At 47.4% G+C, this 13,436-nt stretch overlaps 1 protein-coding gene across 1 annotated transcript; it reads right to left on the reverse strand.

Moving 5' to 3' along the window:
* Positions 1-3,203: 3,203 nt before the first annotated feature.
* Positions 3,204-13,109, reverse strand: Yeats4 (YEATS domain containing 4). The gene is made up of 7 exons (XM_051170855.1): positions 12,830-13,109; positions 9,900-10,019; positions 8,550-8,616; positions 8,355-8,449; positions 5,226-5,318; positions 4,882-4,969; positions 3,204-3,373 (listed from the first exon to the last, which is right to left on the reverse strand). Exons 1-7 carry the CDS (start codon positions 12,878-12,880, stop codon positions 3,204-3,206), a joined length of 684 nt encoding a protein of 227 aa, XP_051026812.1. The 5' UTR covers positions 12,881-13,109.
* Positions 13,110-13,436: the final 327 nt, after the last annotated feature.

Below are 13,436 nucleotides of genomic sequence, written 5' to 3' on the forward strand. Positions count from 1 at the left end.
CCAGTAGCAATACCTTATTTCTAAATACAAACAGCCTGAAGAAAGAATATTCTGAAACTATTCTTGAGGGAAATGACACACCAGTGACATCAGAGCTGAGGGAATTTGCTGACACACTGAATAAGAATAAATAGGCCTAGCCAGGCTTGGTGGTGCACGCCATTAATCCTGCACTCAGGGAGTAGAGGCAGGCAGATCTCTGTCTGGTCTACAGAGAGAGCTCCAGGACAGACAAGGCTACACAGAGACCCTGTCTCAAACAAATTAAAATAAATAGGTAGAGAGATAGGTCCAGTTCTCGGGTGCTGACAAGCCTAATGACCTAAATTCAATCCCCAGGACCCAGAAGGTGGAACCAGAAAACCAATTCCTCCAAGTTACCTTCTGCCACCAAAGGTGTCTGCCTCAACATATATGCACGCAAAACAAAAACGTAATACAATGTTTAAAGAAAGAAGAGAGCCAGCTGGCGAGATGGCTCAGAGGTTAAGAGTACTGACTGCTCTTCCAAAGGTCATGAGTTCATTCCCAGCAACCACATGTTGGCTCACAAGCATCTATAATGAGATCTGTATACATAATAAATAAATATTTTTTTAAAAGAGAGCTATGGTTTCAATTTATGCATTCCATTAAACCTGGCAGGGGTAACAATTCTCATTCATTCTGAGAACGTTATTTGGACAGGTGAACTAGAAGGCAAACGAACAAAAAATGTGGTGACAGGAATTTGTTGTATCAGTTACAGAAGTCCCAGCCCGCAGACTCTTTCCTGAAAAGCTGGCTTCCTGGAAGGCAAACCTCCATGTTCATTTCCAGCTCCCACTCTTCTCTGTGTAGCACTTGAATGCCCATGCCCACCCAGGAAGGGAATGATTAATTCAAATTCGGTCACTGGCCCTGACAGATTATGACTTCCAAAGCTTAATTTTTTTTCAAGACTTAATTGTGTTATCAGACATGAGCCAAACTGAACATCCCCTAAGCTCCCTTTCGCTTATGACAGAGCTCATTTGGTGAACAAAGCAAGTGTGGATTCCGTTGACTGGAAATTTCAAACTGTAATGATTCACTAAGGAATTAGCAAGGAGCAAGGAAGCCTTGTTGAAGATAGGGAGCAGAGCTAGCCAGCTAGCCAGGAAAACACAGGCAACAAATTCAGTGGGTGGAGGAGGCGTCCTCAGAGCTGGGAATCTGTAAACTGTGTTACATAAGGTTGCTATCACTAAGGATGCCGATGAACAGCTCCCATGTTTTCACAATAATATAACGAAAAGCAACTAAAGCTAATGAAAAGCCAGGTCAGAAAGTCCAGCAAAAGGCCTACACCCAGACTTGGTGGGTATCGCTCACTGTGAGTTCCAGATGAGCTGGGTCTGATGCTCAGCAGTCACCCAGAAAGCTGGACGTGTGGAGGGAGAATGTAACCTTGCCTTAGGCTGGGCCCAAGGTGACAGCAGTCTTGGGCAGCTGGACCCCACTGAGCCCTTGTCTTTACAAACTGATAAAGATCTTACATAGACTCAGAGAGAGGACGTTTCAACCCAAAAGACAGGCTCCAGCAACTCTGCCCAGAGTATTGTATTGCAAAAAAGGAAATTCAGTTAGGGAGGAGAAGGACATTGGGGAATCAGAGTGAGAGAGACCAGAGGTTCCTGGACAGTGCAGGGAGTTGGAGGATTTGGGGGGGGGGGGGGGATTCCTCCAGGTCTGGCCCACGGTTGATGATGATGCTTCTTTCAGATAGAGGATCTGCTAGACTCCTGAGCTTTACGCCAGGGGATTTGCCCTGCAGAACTGATACCCAGAGGTGTCGTTCTTGTTCTCCTCAGTCTCCTTTCCCTCCTGCTGAGGGTAGTCAGGTTGTAAGGGAGGTACATGCCTTTAATAAACCCCTAATAAAGTAGAATTAAGGAATCAGAGCCAACAGATGTGGTGGTGTGTCTACAGTCTCAGTGCTCTGAAGGAAAAGAGAAGAGTCATGTGGGGGAGGCTCACAGGCCTGCCAACCTGGAGCGTACAGGGCAGGAAAAAGAAGAGAGACCCTGCTTCAACTCCAGAAAGTTCTCCTGTGGCCACATGAGCTGTGAGTATGTTGTCTCACAAACACCCATCCTCAATATTAAAAAACCCAAACAAGTATCACTGAGTTCGAGGCCATCCTGGTCTACAAAGTGAGTCCAGGACAGCCAAGGCTACACAGAGAAACCCTATCTCAAAAAAGCAAGAAACAAAACAAAACAAAAAAGACTAGCTGGGCACTCTGGTGCAAGCCTGTCATCCCAGGATTTAGGTGAGGCACATCTCTGTGATTTCAAAGCCATCCAGAGCTACAGAGTGAGACTTTGAAGCACCCATTTTTAGGCCAGGATTGTGGTGCAGTTCACCGTGATGCACCACAGACCTTATTCTCACTCAGGACAAGGCCTGGCTCTTGAGTCTCTCATATGTATCACTGTCAGGCCATTTCTATGAATCGCTGTAGTATGACCCAGGTGTCAGGAGAAGTGTTCCCATGAGCCCCACCCTAAGCATGGATCTGTGGACAGATGGCAGCTCTGGGGAGGGGGAGCCAATTCTCTTTAAGGCCATGTCGAGACTCCACTCCCAGAAGCATATGGGGAGCACACACTGGAGTTAATGGGTTAAACTAAAAATAAATTCACTGTATGATAGTCTCAAAAAGTAACAAATATTTATTTAAAAATACCAGGTGGGACCGTAATTAGGAAAGCCACAAGAGGCAGACTCAGGGGCAATAGGCTCTAGTTACTGAATACTCACGAGACACATCCCAGGCAAAAGAGGTAGAATGGGCAGATAAAACCTGAACCACCCAGTACACACTCTAGTCACTAATGCTAATTAGTGCAGAAGTACACTGTCTGCACAAGTTAGGCTTTACAACAGAATTTTGATGCCTGTCTGAAGGAAAATAAATTACACATATGGTACAAATTAAAAAATGAAAAAGAAAAACAAACACTTTACAGATTGTGCTTAACATCATGGAATGCCAGACAGCGTCAATTCTTAGAACAGAGATGTATGTCCCAGCAAGACCGCTTGAGCAGTGTAAGATGGTCCTCACTGCAGAGGACCCGTGGCCGGCAAATGCACATGCAGCTCCTCGCGGGACATCCCAGGGTGCACCAGGCCCCTCCTGCAGAGCCCTTGCTTTCCGGCTGAGTTTCTACAGCTGCTTATATGTCTTTCGTCTGATCGTCTTCTTCAAGCTTTCGGATTTCATTTTTTAAACAATTTATCGTTTCACGACTTGCTTTTAATCTCTCCTTAAGCTCTGCGATTTCAAAGCTTGTTTTTTTCTTGGCAGCTTCTAACTTTTCTCTGGTTTTCACTTCAAGTTCTGCAACTGAAGAAGAGCACTTGAGCTGAGCAATGCTTTCCTCCTACGTTAGGAAGCACCACACAGAAACAGACAGCATTGCCTTAGGCCACGGCTTCCAGCATGAGACGCGGACAATCTGAGGTACAGAGCACTGGACGGGGATGTGGGGGATGGAGAGGCTGGGAAGCCCACGTTCCCCAGGGAGGTGTGCTCTAGAGGATGACATTGCAGTCCCCAAGTCACAGTTAAGGTTTGAGACATCATTTCTCTGTTTGCTCTAGCTACATATTACTTTGGAGTAAGGGGCATACAAACCCAGTGAGCCAGTGAACCAGCCAAAATATTCTGAGCTAACGCACAGATGCAATTTACATAACACAATCACACCACCAAAGCACACCTCGGGTTTAAAAAACACAAAGCTGACTAAACTTGAAATCTAGCTCTACTAGCCATGACACTCTCAGCTCACATTTCCAGTGACTTCCTCATTCTGACATAAGTTACAAAGGCACAGGCCTCACACTATTTGTTGGGAAGACCGTGTGCACTAATGCGCATGTGTGTGGAGGCCAGACAGACATCAGGTGCTTTCTTTCCTCCATCACTCTTCACCTACTGTTCTGAGACAGCGGCCTCACTGGATCTGGAGCTCACCGACTGGGCGAGAACAGGGGCCACGGAGCCCCGTGATCTCCCATCCCTGTAGCAGCAGCTCTTTGCCACCATCTCCAGCGTTTTACAGAGGAGCTGGGGATCCAAACTCAGGGCCCTGTGCACACAAGTACCTCACCAACCAGACCACCTGCCCAGCCCCACTCACAAGACCGAACCAATGTGCACAAAGTACCTGGAATACCCAGTGAGGTGTAAAACACTTCATGAACTATTACTATGATTATTCATGTTGACAAAAAAATGTTATTATTTGAAAATATCTAGAGGGTGGTGATGCAGCTTGTGGTACAATATGCCTAGTGACAAGCTGGATTTAATCCTCATCAATACAATAGCAAAAATAAAAAACAAAAATCTTACCTGGATACATTAAAAATTACCAAATAAGCGGCTTCATTATAAAATAAGATGCATCTGCTTAAATATGTTACTTGGCTACAAAGTATTGCCTGCGGCCAACATCGCCATCTTGTGGACGCCTTAGGTAACTGCTGCTCACAAAGTACAGCGGTTCTCACAAACATCAGGGGGTAGGTACAGTGAAAGAACCTAACCTTGAAATCACAAAGACTTGAGTTCAAACATATCCTTCCTCCCTATTAGCTGGATGCAGCTATTTTAGGTTGCCTCAATTTCTTCTACCACATGACAGTGGAAGGCAGGCATTTCCTAAGGGCCTATGAGGATTAAGAAGGAACTGAGGTTAAATCAAAGCATCACCTAAAAACTGAGCTCACTGTTGTCTCGCATGGTAATGCATGTCTTGTTTCTTCAACTCTTTAGAAATTTACCTTAAAAAATTGGCCACTATTCCAAGAATTCTTTCACCTCACAGAGCATGTGCACACACTTACATTCTGTCTCGTGCTTGTAGGCTCCTAAGGTCAGCTGGCGCGACGTTGTTAACAGTTGCTGCATCATTGCTGTCGGGTCTTGAAATATCTTAAGGGATAAGACAAAAAAAAAAAAAAGGCTGAATGACTCCAAAGATCTCCAGCTTAAGTCTTTTACAACTCACTGTAAGAGCGCACACAAATGCTCAGCAGGAAAAGTATTTGTTGCCGAGCAGGAAAAGTATATGTGAACCTGAGTTCAGCCGAGACCCAGAGAAAAGGAGAGAACCACCTCCCCCACACACAAAGCCGCACTCTGACACTCCCGTAACTGTGTTTAAAGCCCTCTCACTACAAAGTCTCACCATCTCATCGTAGAACTCGGAAACCACTGTCTTTTTCCCCAGCATTGCATTGGTGTCAGACTGGAACAACTTTAGTAAGTGATACAGAGTTACCTATAAAACAGAAACAGGTGTCACTCCAGCCAGTGGTTTGTCACTAGGAAACGCGCCTGCAGTCAGCAAGTCCTTCCTCCCTTCCTTCCTGGATTTTAGAGACCTTCCAGACTGGCTTCAAACTCACTCTATAGCAGAAGGTAGTCCTGGAACCTCCTATCTCCACTTTTCTTTTCTTTTTTGGTATTTCCAGACAGGGTTTCTCTGTGTAGCCCTGGCTGTCTTGGAACTCTGTTTGTAGACCAGGCTGGCCTGGAACTCACAGCAATCCACCTGCCTCTGCCTCCAAAGTGCTAGGATTAAAGGCGTGTGCCACCACACCTGGCCAAGAGGGCCTTGTCTTTAAGCACAAGTGTGCGGAGGCCACAGGACAAGCTCTGTGCTGCAGCACATGCGCCATCACCCCACCAAGCTGTTAAAGTAACTTTATTCTCGAGTCAACTGTTGTCTGGGAGGCTTACTGCATCCTTCTATTAACCTAGGCCTAGTCCTGGAAGCTTCTAGCCTCTAGGTTACAATCTAACCTAGGCCTAAATGTTTTCAGCCTCTGAGACTTACTGCTTAATAAGCTCGCCCTTTCTTGTTCTTACTGAGCTCTGGGCTGGCTGGTTCAACTCAGCTGTTCTGGCTCAAACTCTTCTTCCAGCTGACTTATTAAATCTGGCTTCTCTCTTGGCCTGGAATTGCTCCTCTTGGCCTGGGATTGCTCCGCTTGGCCTCAGACTAACTCGGCAATCTTCTGGCTTCTTATTTTCTGGCTCGTTCCGCCTTCACCTGAGTTCTCTCTCTCTGCAACCCATCTCTCTATTACTGTCCTGGTTAAAAAAAACTACCTCCTCTCTCTATAAAACTGTCTTTTAAGTAGCTTCCCTTTCCTCTCTCTTCTCCTGAGAGTTGGGTGTATTGTATTCTGTCAAATCTTCTGATTCGTCGCCTTTTCTGGCACCCAATTAGACATAACCTTCAAACAGGGGAGCTTTCTTCTACAAACTAACTTTCCCTTTGTTTGGTATTAAAGGCCTGTACCACCACGCCTGGGTCTAAGCTTTTCTTTACCTAACACTTGCTCTATACCAGGCTGCCCTTGAACTCAGGTCTGTTTGCCTTTGTCTCCTGGATTAAAGAAATGTTTGTATTCCAGCTGGATCACACGGATCTAGAAGATCTTTGGATGTGATCTCCTGCCAGAACAGCCATGTTGTTCTGAATTAACATTCCTCTATGCAAACAAGAGCTGGCAAAGGAGTACAAACCAATCCAGGAGCAGAGGATTTCCCAAAAGGTTAGCTAAAGGCTAAAGTCATTATAAGGAAGCAGGACTCTCCCAAACAATCAGAAAACAGAACGCATACTCTGTAGAAGAAAATGAACAAATATCTGCCACTAAATGTCAACAAACAGACTGAACTTACAGATGCCTGCCTTTTTGGGAAAGGACTTGGCCAATGGCAATATTCTACATTTTAAGGGCATTTTCCCGGTTCAACGGGGGATGCACTGGGAGCTTGGGTGGCGCTGGATTACAGCTCTGAAGGACAAGGTCTAACCTCGAGCTAGAGCTCCAAGTGGGGATGTAGGGAAGGGAGAAGGCAATCCCCAGGAGATCAGTGAACAACAGGGACGGTCTTAGATGGGAGGAGGAACTGCCATGAGCAGGGAGCTGCGGCTCCTGGGCCTCCAAATGCTATTAGCTCAGGACTGGCAGGTCTCGTCAACAAGAAGTCGGGCACAGTGGTACGTGCCTGCAATCTTGGGGCCTGCGGCAGGACGACTGCATTAAGTCTGAGCCAGATTCAGTCACAGAGTGATTCTTAGGGCAGTTGGGGTTATACAATGAGAACCTATCACAAAACAAAAACCAAAACAAAAACAAAAAAACCCAGACCAGCAAGCAGGCTGACACGATGGCCCAGTGGGTAAGGCACCTGCTGTAAAGCCTAAGGACGGGAGTTCAATCCCCAGACCTACACGGCAGAAGGTGAGACGCAGGTGTCAGAGAGCTGGCTCTGAGATGAAGAGCACTTGCTCAGGCTCAGTGCCCAGCACATGGTGGTCCACAACCATTCACAGCTCAGTTCCAAAGGATCCAAAGTCCTCCTGTGACCTCCGCTGTGCATTGGTGCTCAGGCACACACACACAGGCAAACATTAGTACACACAACATAAATCATTTTAAAAATGAGAACCAATTCCTGAAAGGTATCCTCTAATGTCCACAAGTGCGCTGCGACACCAGCACACCACATACACAAATAAACATTAAAAAAAAAAATGTTGCAGGGAGGGGAACAAAAGCTAGGAGCAGTAGTGCACATCTGTAATCCCAGCACTCAGGGAGGCCAAGGCAGGTCAAGGCCAGCCTGGTTTACAAAGTGAGTCCAGGACAGTCAAGGCTACACAGAGAGACCCTGTCTCAAAAACAAAACAAACAAACAAAAAGAGAAGGCCATTGGGTGGCCAGGCCTGCTGACCTTGTTTTTTTCCTGGTTACCAAGACAGAGATGGCATCAAAGGTGATGTCATGGCAGACAATGAACAAGGCCTGTTGAGGCCTATATGTACAGAGAGAGTGCTCTACACACCCAGAAGGGCCCACATCCCATTAGGCCTGGCAGACTCTGACTCCTGATCCAGTTGGTTGTAGGCAGCTAGAATTTTCCAACTTTCTGTTTGTTTTGTTTTGTTTTGTTTTTTCCGGGTCTTAACTCTGTGGCTGGCAAGGACTTGAAGGCATTGACATTAATTAGCCTGAGCATATTCAACTTTGCTAGGACATTAACACGGCCCCACCCCAAGTCAACAGGACTCTGGAATCCTCTACCAGGGGCCTGTCTGAGCGTTGCATAGATCTATGGATGGCGGACTGATAATAAAACTGAGATCCTATGAATCAAGGGAATCTTAACTTATGGCATGATCACTAGACATAAGTGTGCATAAAGACCATCTGCACAAACAGCAGCTCGTCAGCAAGTGGTCCGGGTGAACATTTATCACATGATCTCTTTTCTTCTTACAAAGGTTAACGCTACTCACGGGTCGTTCGTTGGGGTCAATGAAAAATATTTTGATGATTATTTCAAATTCACCCCATCCTGTTTCAGTAATTTCATACGGAGGCTTAGTAACAACTAGAGAGAGGGAAAAAAAAACAAAACAATTGTAAATTACTCATTCTGTTCCTGTTCCCTGGTCCTTTATAATTTTGTACGATCAAGAACCCTACCATACCTCTTAAAGGATTGCCATAGCTTTCATGTAATTTAAACTGGATTTTCTTCACATATGCTGACATATCCTAAAATAGAGAGAAATTAGTTCTCCAACAGAAACCCACTTAGCATACGCACACAATTTTATCAAATATACTTTCCTTCGAGATTTACAGAACATAATTAAAACAACATGAGCTGGCTCACCTGTGAGGCATGCCTGTAATCCCAAGTAGCCAAGAAATTGATGAGGAAGACTGAGTCTGAGGGCAGCCTGGAACTTGTCACAACCAACAAACTGAACCACCCACCCCCCAAATCCAACCAACCAAGCAAAGACCAAAAACAAACAAACAAACAAACAAACAAAAACAAAACACTACAAAATAATTATGTCTGGGAAGTAGCTAGGAGGAAAAGAAGAGGAGGAGGAGAACTCAATCTCCAGAAACAATTTATCTGTGTACAGCGTATGTAAGGGAGGGGGATGCATGCCCACACGGCCAGGGGCCCATGTCAGGTGTATGTAAGGGAGGGGGAAGAATGCACACACGGGCAGGGGTCTATGTCAGGTGTATGTAAGGGAGGGGGATGCATGCATACATGGCCAGGGGTCCATGTCAGGTGTATGTAAGGGAGGGGGATGAATGCATACATGGCCAGGGGTCTATGTCAGGCGACTTCCTCTATGGCTCTTCACCTTATTTGGGGGTATAGGGTCTTTCACATAACCTGGAGCTCACCAATTATGTAAGACTAGTTGACCAAGAAGCCCAGGGCTCAGGTCCCCAGCCCCATCCCCGTTCCAGTGATGAGATTACAGGCACCCAGTCCCTCAGCCAGCCTTCATTTGGATGCTGTAGAGCCATCTCAGGTCCCCAGGCTTGTACTGCCTGCACTTGCCTGGTTTAGCCATGTCACCAACCTCCTCCCTCAATTTTTAAAGACGCCCCCATATGTATGTATATATCCATAAGTTCATGTTTGTGCAAATGTGTGGACATGTATGTGTGAATGTGGGTATGAGCATGTGCATACAGGTGCCCAAGGAGGCCAGAGGCGCCAGATCCCCTGGAGCTGCAACTGCAGGCCTTGTGAACTGTCCTATGTGGGTGCCGGGATGAAGTCAGGTCCTATGCAAGAGAAGTCGTTACTTGCTCTTACCTGCTTTCCAGCCCCTTCCCTTATTTTAATCAGAAGACACTTTTGAAAACCGTCACCACTAACTCCATGAAGATGAGGGTTTCACAGTATTGCTTCAGGTGGAAGGAGGGGTGGGGGTTCCCACTTCACGCTCGGAAAGGTAATGTGCACAGTTCACAGTTTACTGTACTTCAAACAACAGTTTCAGGAAACAGCAAACGCCTACCTCATTTCGATACGGCTTTACGTACACTGTCCACTGGTGGGTGTGCCCATCTTCTTCTCTTTTCTTCCCAAAATACCGGGCAACGTTACCGTAAACTATTGGCTTAACGATGGTAACACCCTGAAAGAAGAGCAAGTTTAAAATGGGTAAATATTTCACCATGCCCTGAATAAACAGCATGAGCAATGGCAACTTGCTCTAGGGGACGGCAGTCTGACCGCGCACAGGCTGAGCTAGAACAGGGAGCTCCTCCAGCCAATCTCACTCTCATCTGACATTAACACAATGTGCCCCGTGTGAGGGGCTGGAGCCAGCACAGCAGCTGCAGTTCCCAGTACCCGCGTGGCAGCTCACAGTGCGCCCTATGTGATGGTGCCAGAGACCAGCTCCAGCTTTAAGGGCTCAGGTCCTGAGACCGGGAAGGGACATCAGTGTGAAATGAAGACACGATCACCTGCTGACTTTCAAGCAAGTGGCCCTAACAGCTTGAGCTGTCTTTAAATAAAGACACAATCCTGCTCCCTTGAGCAATGACATCAAGGGCTATTTTATTTAAAGAAAACATAACATCAACACTACATAAGCCCCCTCATTATGAGAAGCTCAATAGTTTCCCTTCCTCCTTCTCCCCTCCCACTGGGTCAGTCACCCCCACCAACCATATTTTGCACTACAAAGCACAATTTCAGCAAGCCAAAAATAAATGTCAAGCCAGCTATGTAGACAGAGTCGTGTCCACGGTACCAAGCAATCTTTCCTGATAAGCACCTACCACTTTCTGATACCATCTTTCTAAGAACCATATTTTAAGTCTCTTATCAAGCACAGCTTCTCCATTTTTCAAGTCTCCTTTGATCAGACATAGCTTCCTCAGAACAGGTATACAGGAAGGACCCATTGTTCTCCATAACTGCCACAGGCCTACTCAGTGTGGCTGCAGCTGTTTCTCTAGGGACATGACTCTATGTTCTAAAATACCCAGGATTAATGGTCACATCTGGAGGATCGATAGAGACAGAGAGAGGAGACAAGGGTCTCTCTGTGTAGCCCTGGCTGTCCTGGTACTTGATCCATAGACCAGGCTGGCCTCAAACTCACAAAGATCTGCCTGTCTCTGCCTCCCAAGTGCTGGGATTAAAGGCATGTGCCACCACTGCCTGTTGAGGAAAGAAGGGTTTTATCCCTCAAAAGAGTATTGAGAGAAACACAGAATCATCCCCAGAGCTTTCAGTGTGTGGGGTTCCAGCCCCACCAGTGACCAACAACGTGAAACTATATTGCAGTGAATAAAAACAGCATGGCAAAAGCAAGGCCAGCTGGTGGCACATGCAATCCAGGTAACAAGCACGGAGGCCACCAAAATTCACCACTGGTCCTTGCTTGGTAGGAAGGGGCCTAAGAGCCTGGCCACAGAACAGTCTGGACAATGAAGCACGCATACGCTACTCCCTGCAGATGCTGCATGGCTACCGCCAACATGTGCGTTATTTTGTGTCTGCATGCAGTACAGATTTACAGCAGTAGATTCCCGTCCTTCCATCACCTGGGTCCTGAGGCCTGAACTGAGGTCATCAGGCTTGGCGGCAAATGCCTTTACTGGCTGAGCTGCCCACGGCTCGAAAGATGGCCTGAAATGCTCTCCTCTAAACCACACTGCCAATCTGACTGGCACTGCTTATTGGGAAAGGCTTTTAAATTAGCCCGTGGCAGTTTATGAGGGAACTTCATTGTTATTATGTACACTGCAGTTTGGATATGAAGTATGCCCCCCCCCAAAAGGCTTATTCTTGAAAGCCTGGTCCCCGGCTGGTGGCACTGAGAGGTGGCAGGGTCAGGAAGCACCAACCTCATCAATGAATTAGTACACTGATGAGCTCACAGCTGAACAGCCTAGTAGGAGGTGAGGCCACTTGGGCTGGGTCTCTCTCCAGGGTCTATCTTGTTCTTGGTTCACCCAAGCCGTCCTCAGCTGCCATGGAGGAAAATCATTTGAGGACTGCAGGCCTAACTTTCTCAAGTTATCCTAGGCTGAAAAGTACAACCTTCTAGAACCTAACATGTGCAAGTACAGAAACATTTTTCACGTCAGCTCTTTGCTGCGTAATCACTTCCTGCCAGCCCAAAGCCTTACCTAAGCCCTTGGGCAAATGGATAGCTCTCTGAAGCCACTTAGAGTAGCAGACGTTTACCTGGCTCTTCTGTCTCCTCTCACATATCAAGACTTTTAAGGTTTTTGAGTGTTTTACACATTCAGTGTCAAAACAGCTACCCATGTATAGATGCTATGACTAAGGCAATATAAAAATAATGACACTGATAAAGATTTTTTTTTTTATGTAAAAGTGATTTGAGGAAAAAGAAATCTTTTTTGTGATAAGCACGAGTGAAAGGGGCGCGGGGAGAGCAACAGGAAGCGGTTGATCCAGCACCAAAAATTAACCAGTGGATGTGGGAAGGTTGGAGGGGGCGAGCCACAGAGATGGCACACTGGGCAAGTCTGCAGCTCAGAGAACCAGAGACTGACACTAAGGATGTACCCACATGGTGACACCAGACAACCGACTCCTGCAAAGGGTCCTCTGGCCTCGCCACCACCCCCCCTCCCATTAATAATACATGTAAAATGCTAACATAAACGTGAGGGGATCGAGTGTCGCAAAGTCCAACATTATGCTGGGACTCTATGACAACGTTCTCTAAAGACGAAAGAAGCTAAGTGCTCTTTGATGACTTTATTAGCCCGGGACCTCGGGAATGACAAGCCTGGGCGAATCTACCCAGGCACCACAGTTAAAAACAGCAGTAAGCGCCCGAGGCTGTCCCAGCCACCCTGGAACCTTTGTCTTTGGCGGGATAGGAGGCGGTGACGGGGGACTCGGGACCCAATGAGCGCCGAGCTTCCGCTCTGCCCGCCGCGGCTGCGCACTAACCTTCACTCTCCCGCCGGAGTCAGGCCCAAATTCCGCCATTCTCTTGAACATATTGTCCCAGGGAAGGAGCCGCGGCCGCCAGGGAAAGAGCTCAGGCCGGCGGGGTCGCCGCTCCCCTCACAGGCCCGCTCCTCCCGCGCGAGCCCGGGCCGAGGGGTTCAGGCTGGAGGAGGACGAGTCACCTGGGCTCGCGGCGCCGAGCAGCCACCTCCTCCTCCTCCACACCCGCCGCACCGGGGTCGGCCATTCAGCCCCGCGGTGGAAGAGCCAAGCGGAAGAAGTGGGGAGCCGGCGACGCCCGCGCATGCGCAACAGCCTCAGGCGCACACTGCGCAAGCGCCGGGACGCCTGCGTACCAGGGGAGAGCCAGTCCAGGAGTTGTAGGGAGAACCTGACCAAACAAAGGAAAAAACGACGGCAGTAATTTTAGGAAGAGCTCCATAAGTTAAGGGAGTTTCCAAGGCACCACTAAGCACCCCAACACCAAATTGATAAACGTTTGTAAATTTAGAGTAGAGATAATCCCACACACTTCCCCAAGATAGACACTGGAATCAAAGCTTCCTGTGGGGGGCGTCAGAGAATTGGTGGCTGAGGGCATGAGGAG

This window comes from Acomys russatus, chromosome 28 (genome assembly GCF_903995435.1).
Source record: "Acomys russatus chromosome 28, mAcoRus1.1, whole genome shotgun sequence".
In the NCBI taxonomy this organism is placed as follows: domain Eukaryota; kingdom Metazoa; phylum Chordata; class Mammalia; order Rodentia; family Muridae; genus Acomys; species Acomys russatus.

What these genes read in the sequence shown, in the direction of transcription:
- Yeats4 (XM_051170855.1), bottom strand. Translation starts at nt 12,880, where the DNA reads ATGTTCAAGAGAATGGCGGAATTTGGGCCTGACTCCGGCGGGAGAGTG. An exon ending in TTGACCCCAACGAACGACCC is followed by an intron (nt 5,319 to 8,354) that starts GTGAGTAGCGTT and finishes TCTGTTTTATAG; the next exon opens with GTAACTCTGTATCACTTACT. An exon ending in CCGAGTTCTACGATGAGATG is followed by an intron (nt 4,970 to 5,225) that starts GTGAGACTTTGT and finishes TTATCCCTTAAG; the next exon opens with ATATTTCAAGACCCGACAGC.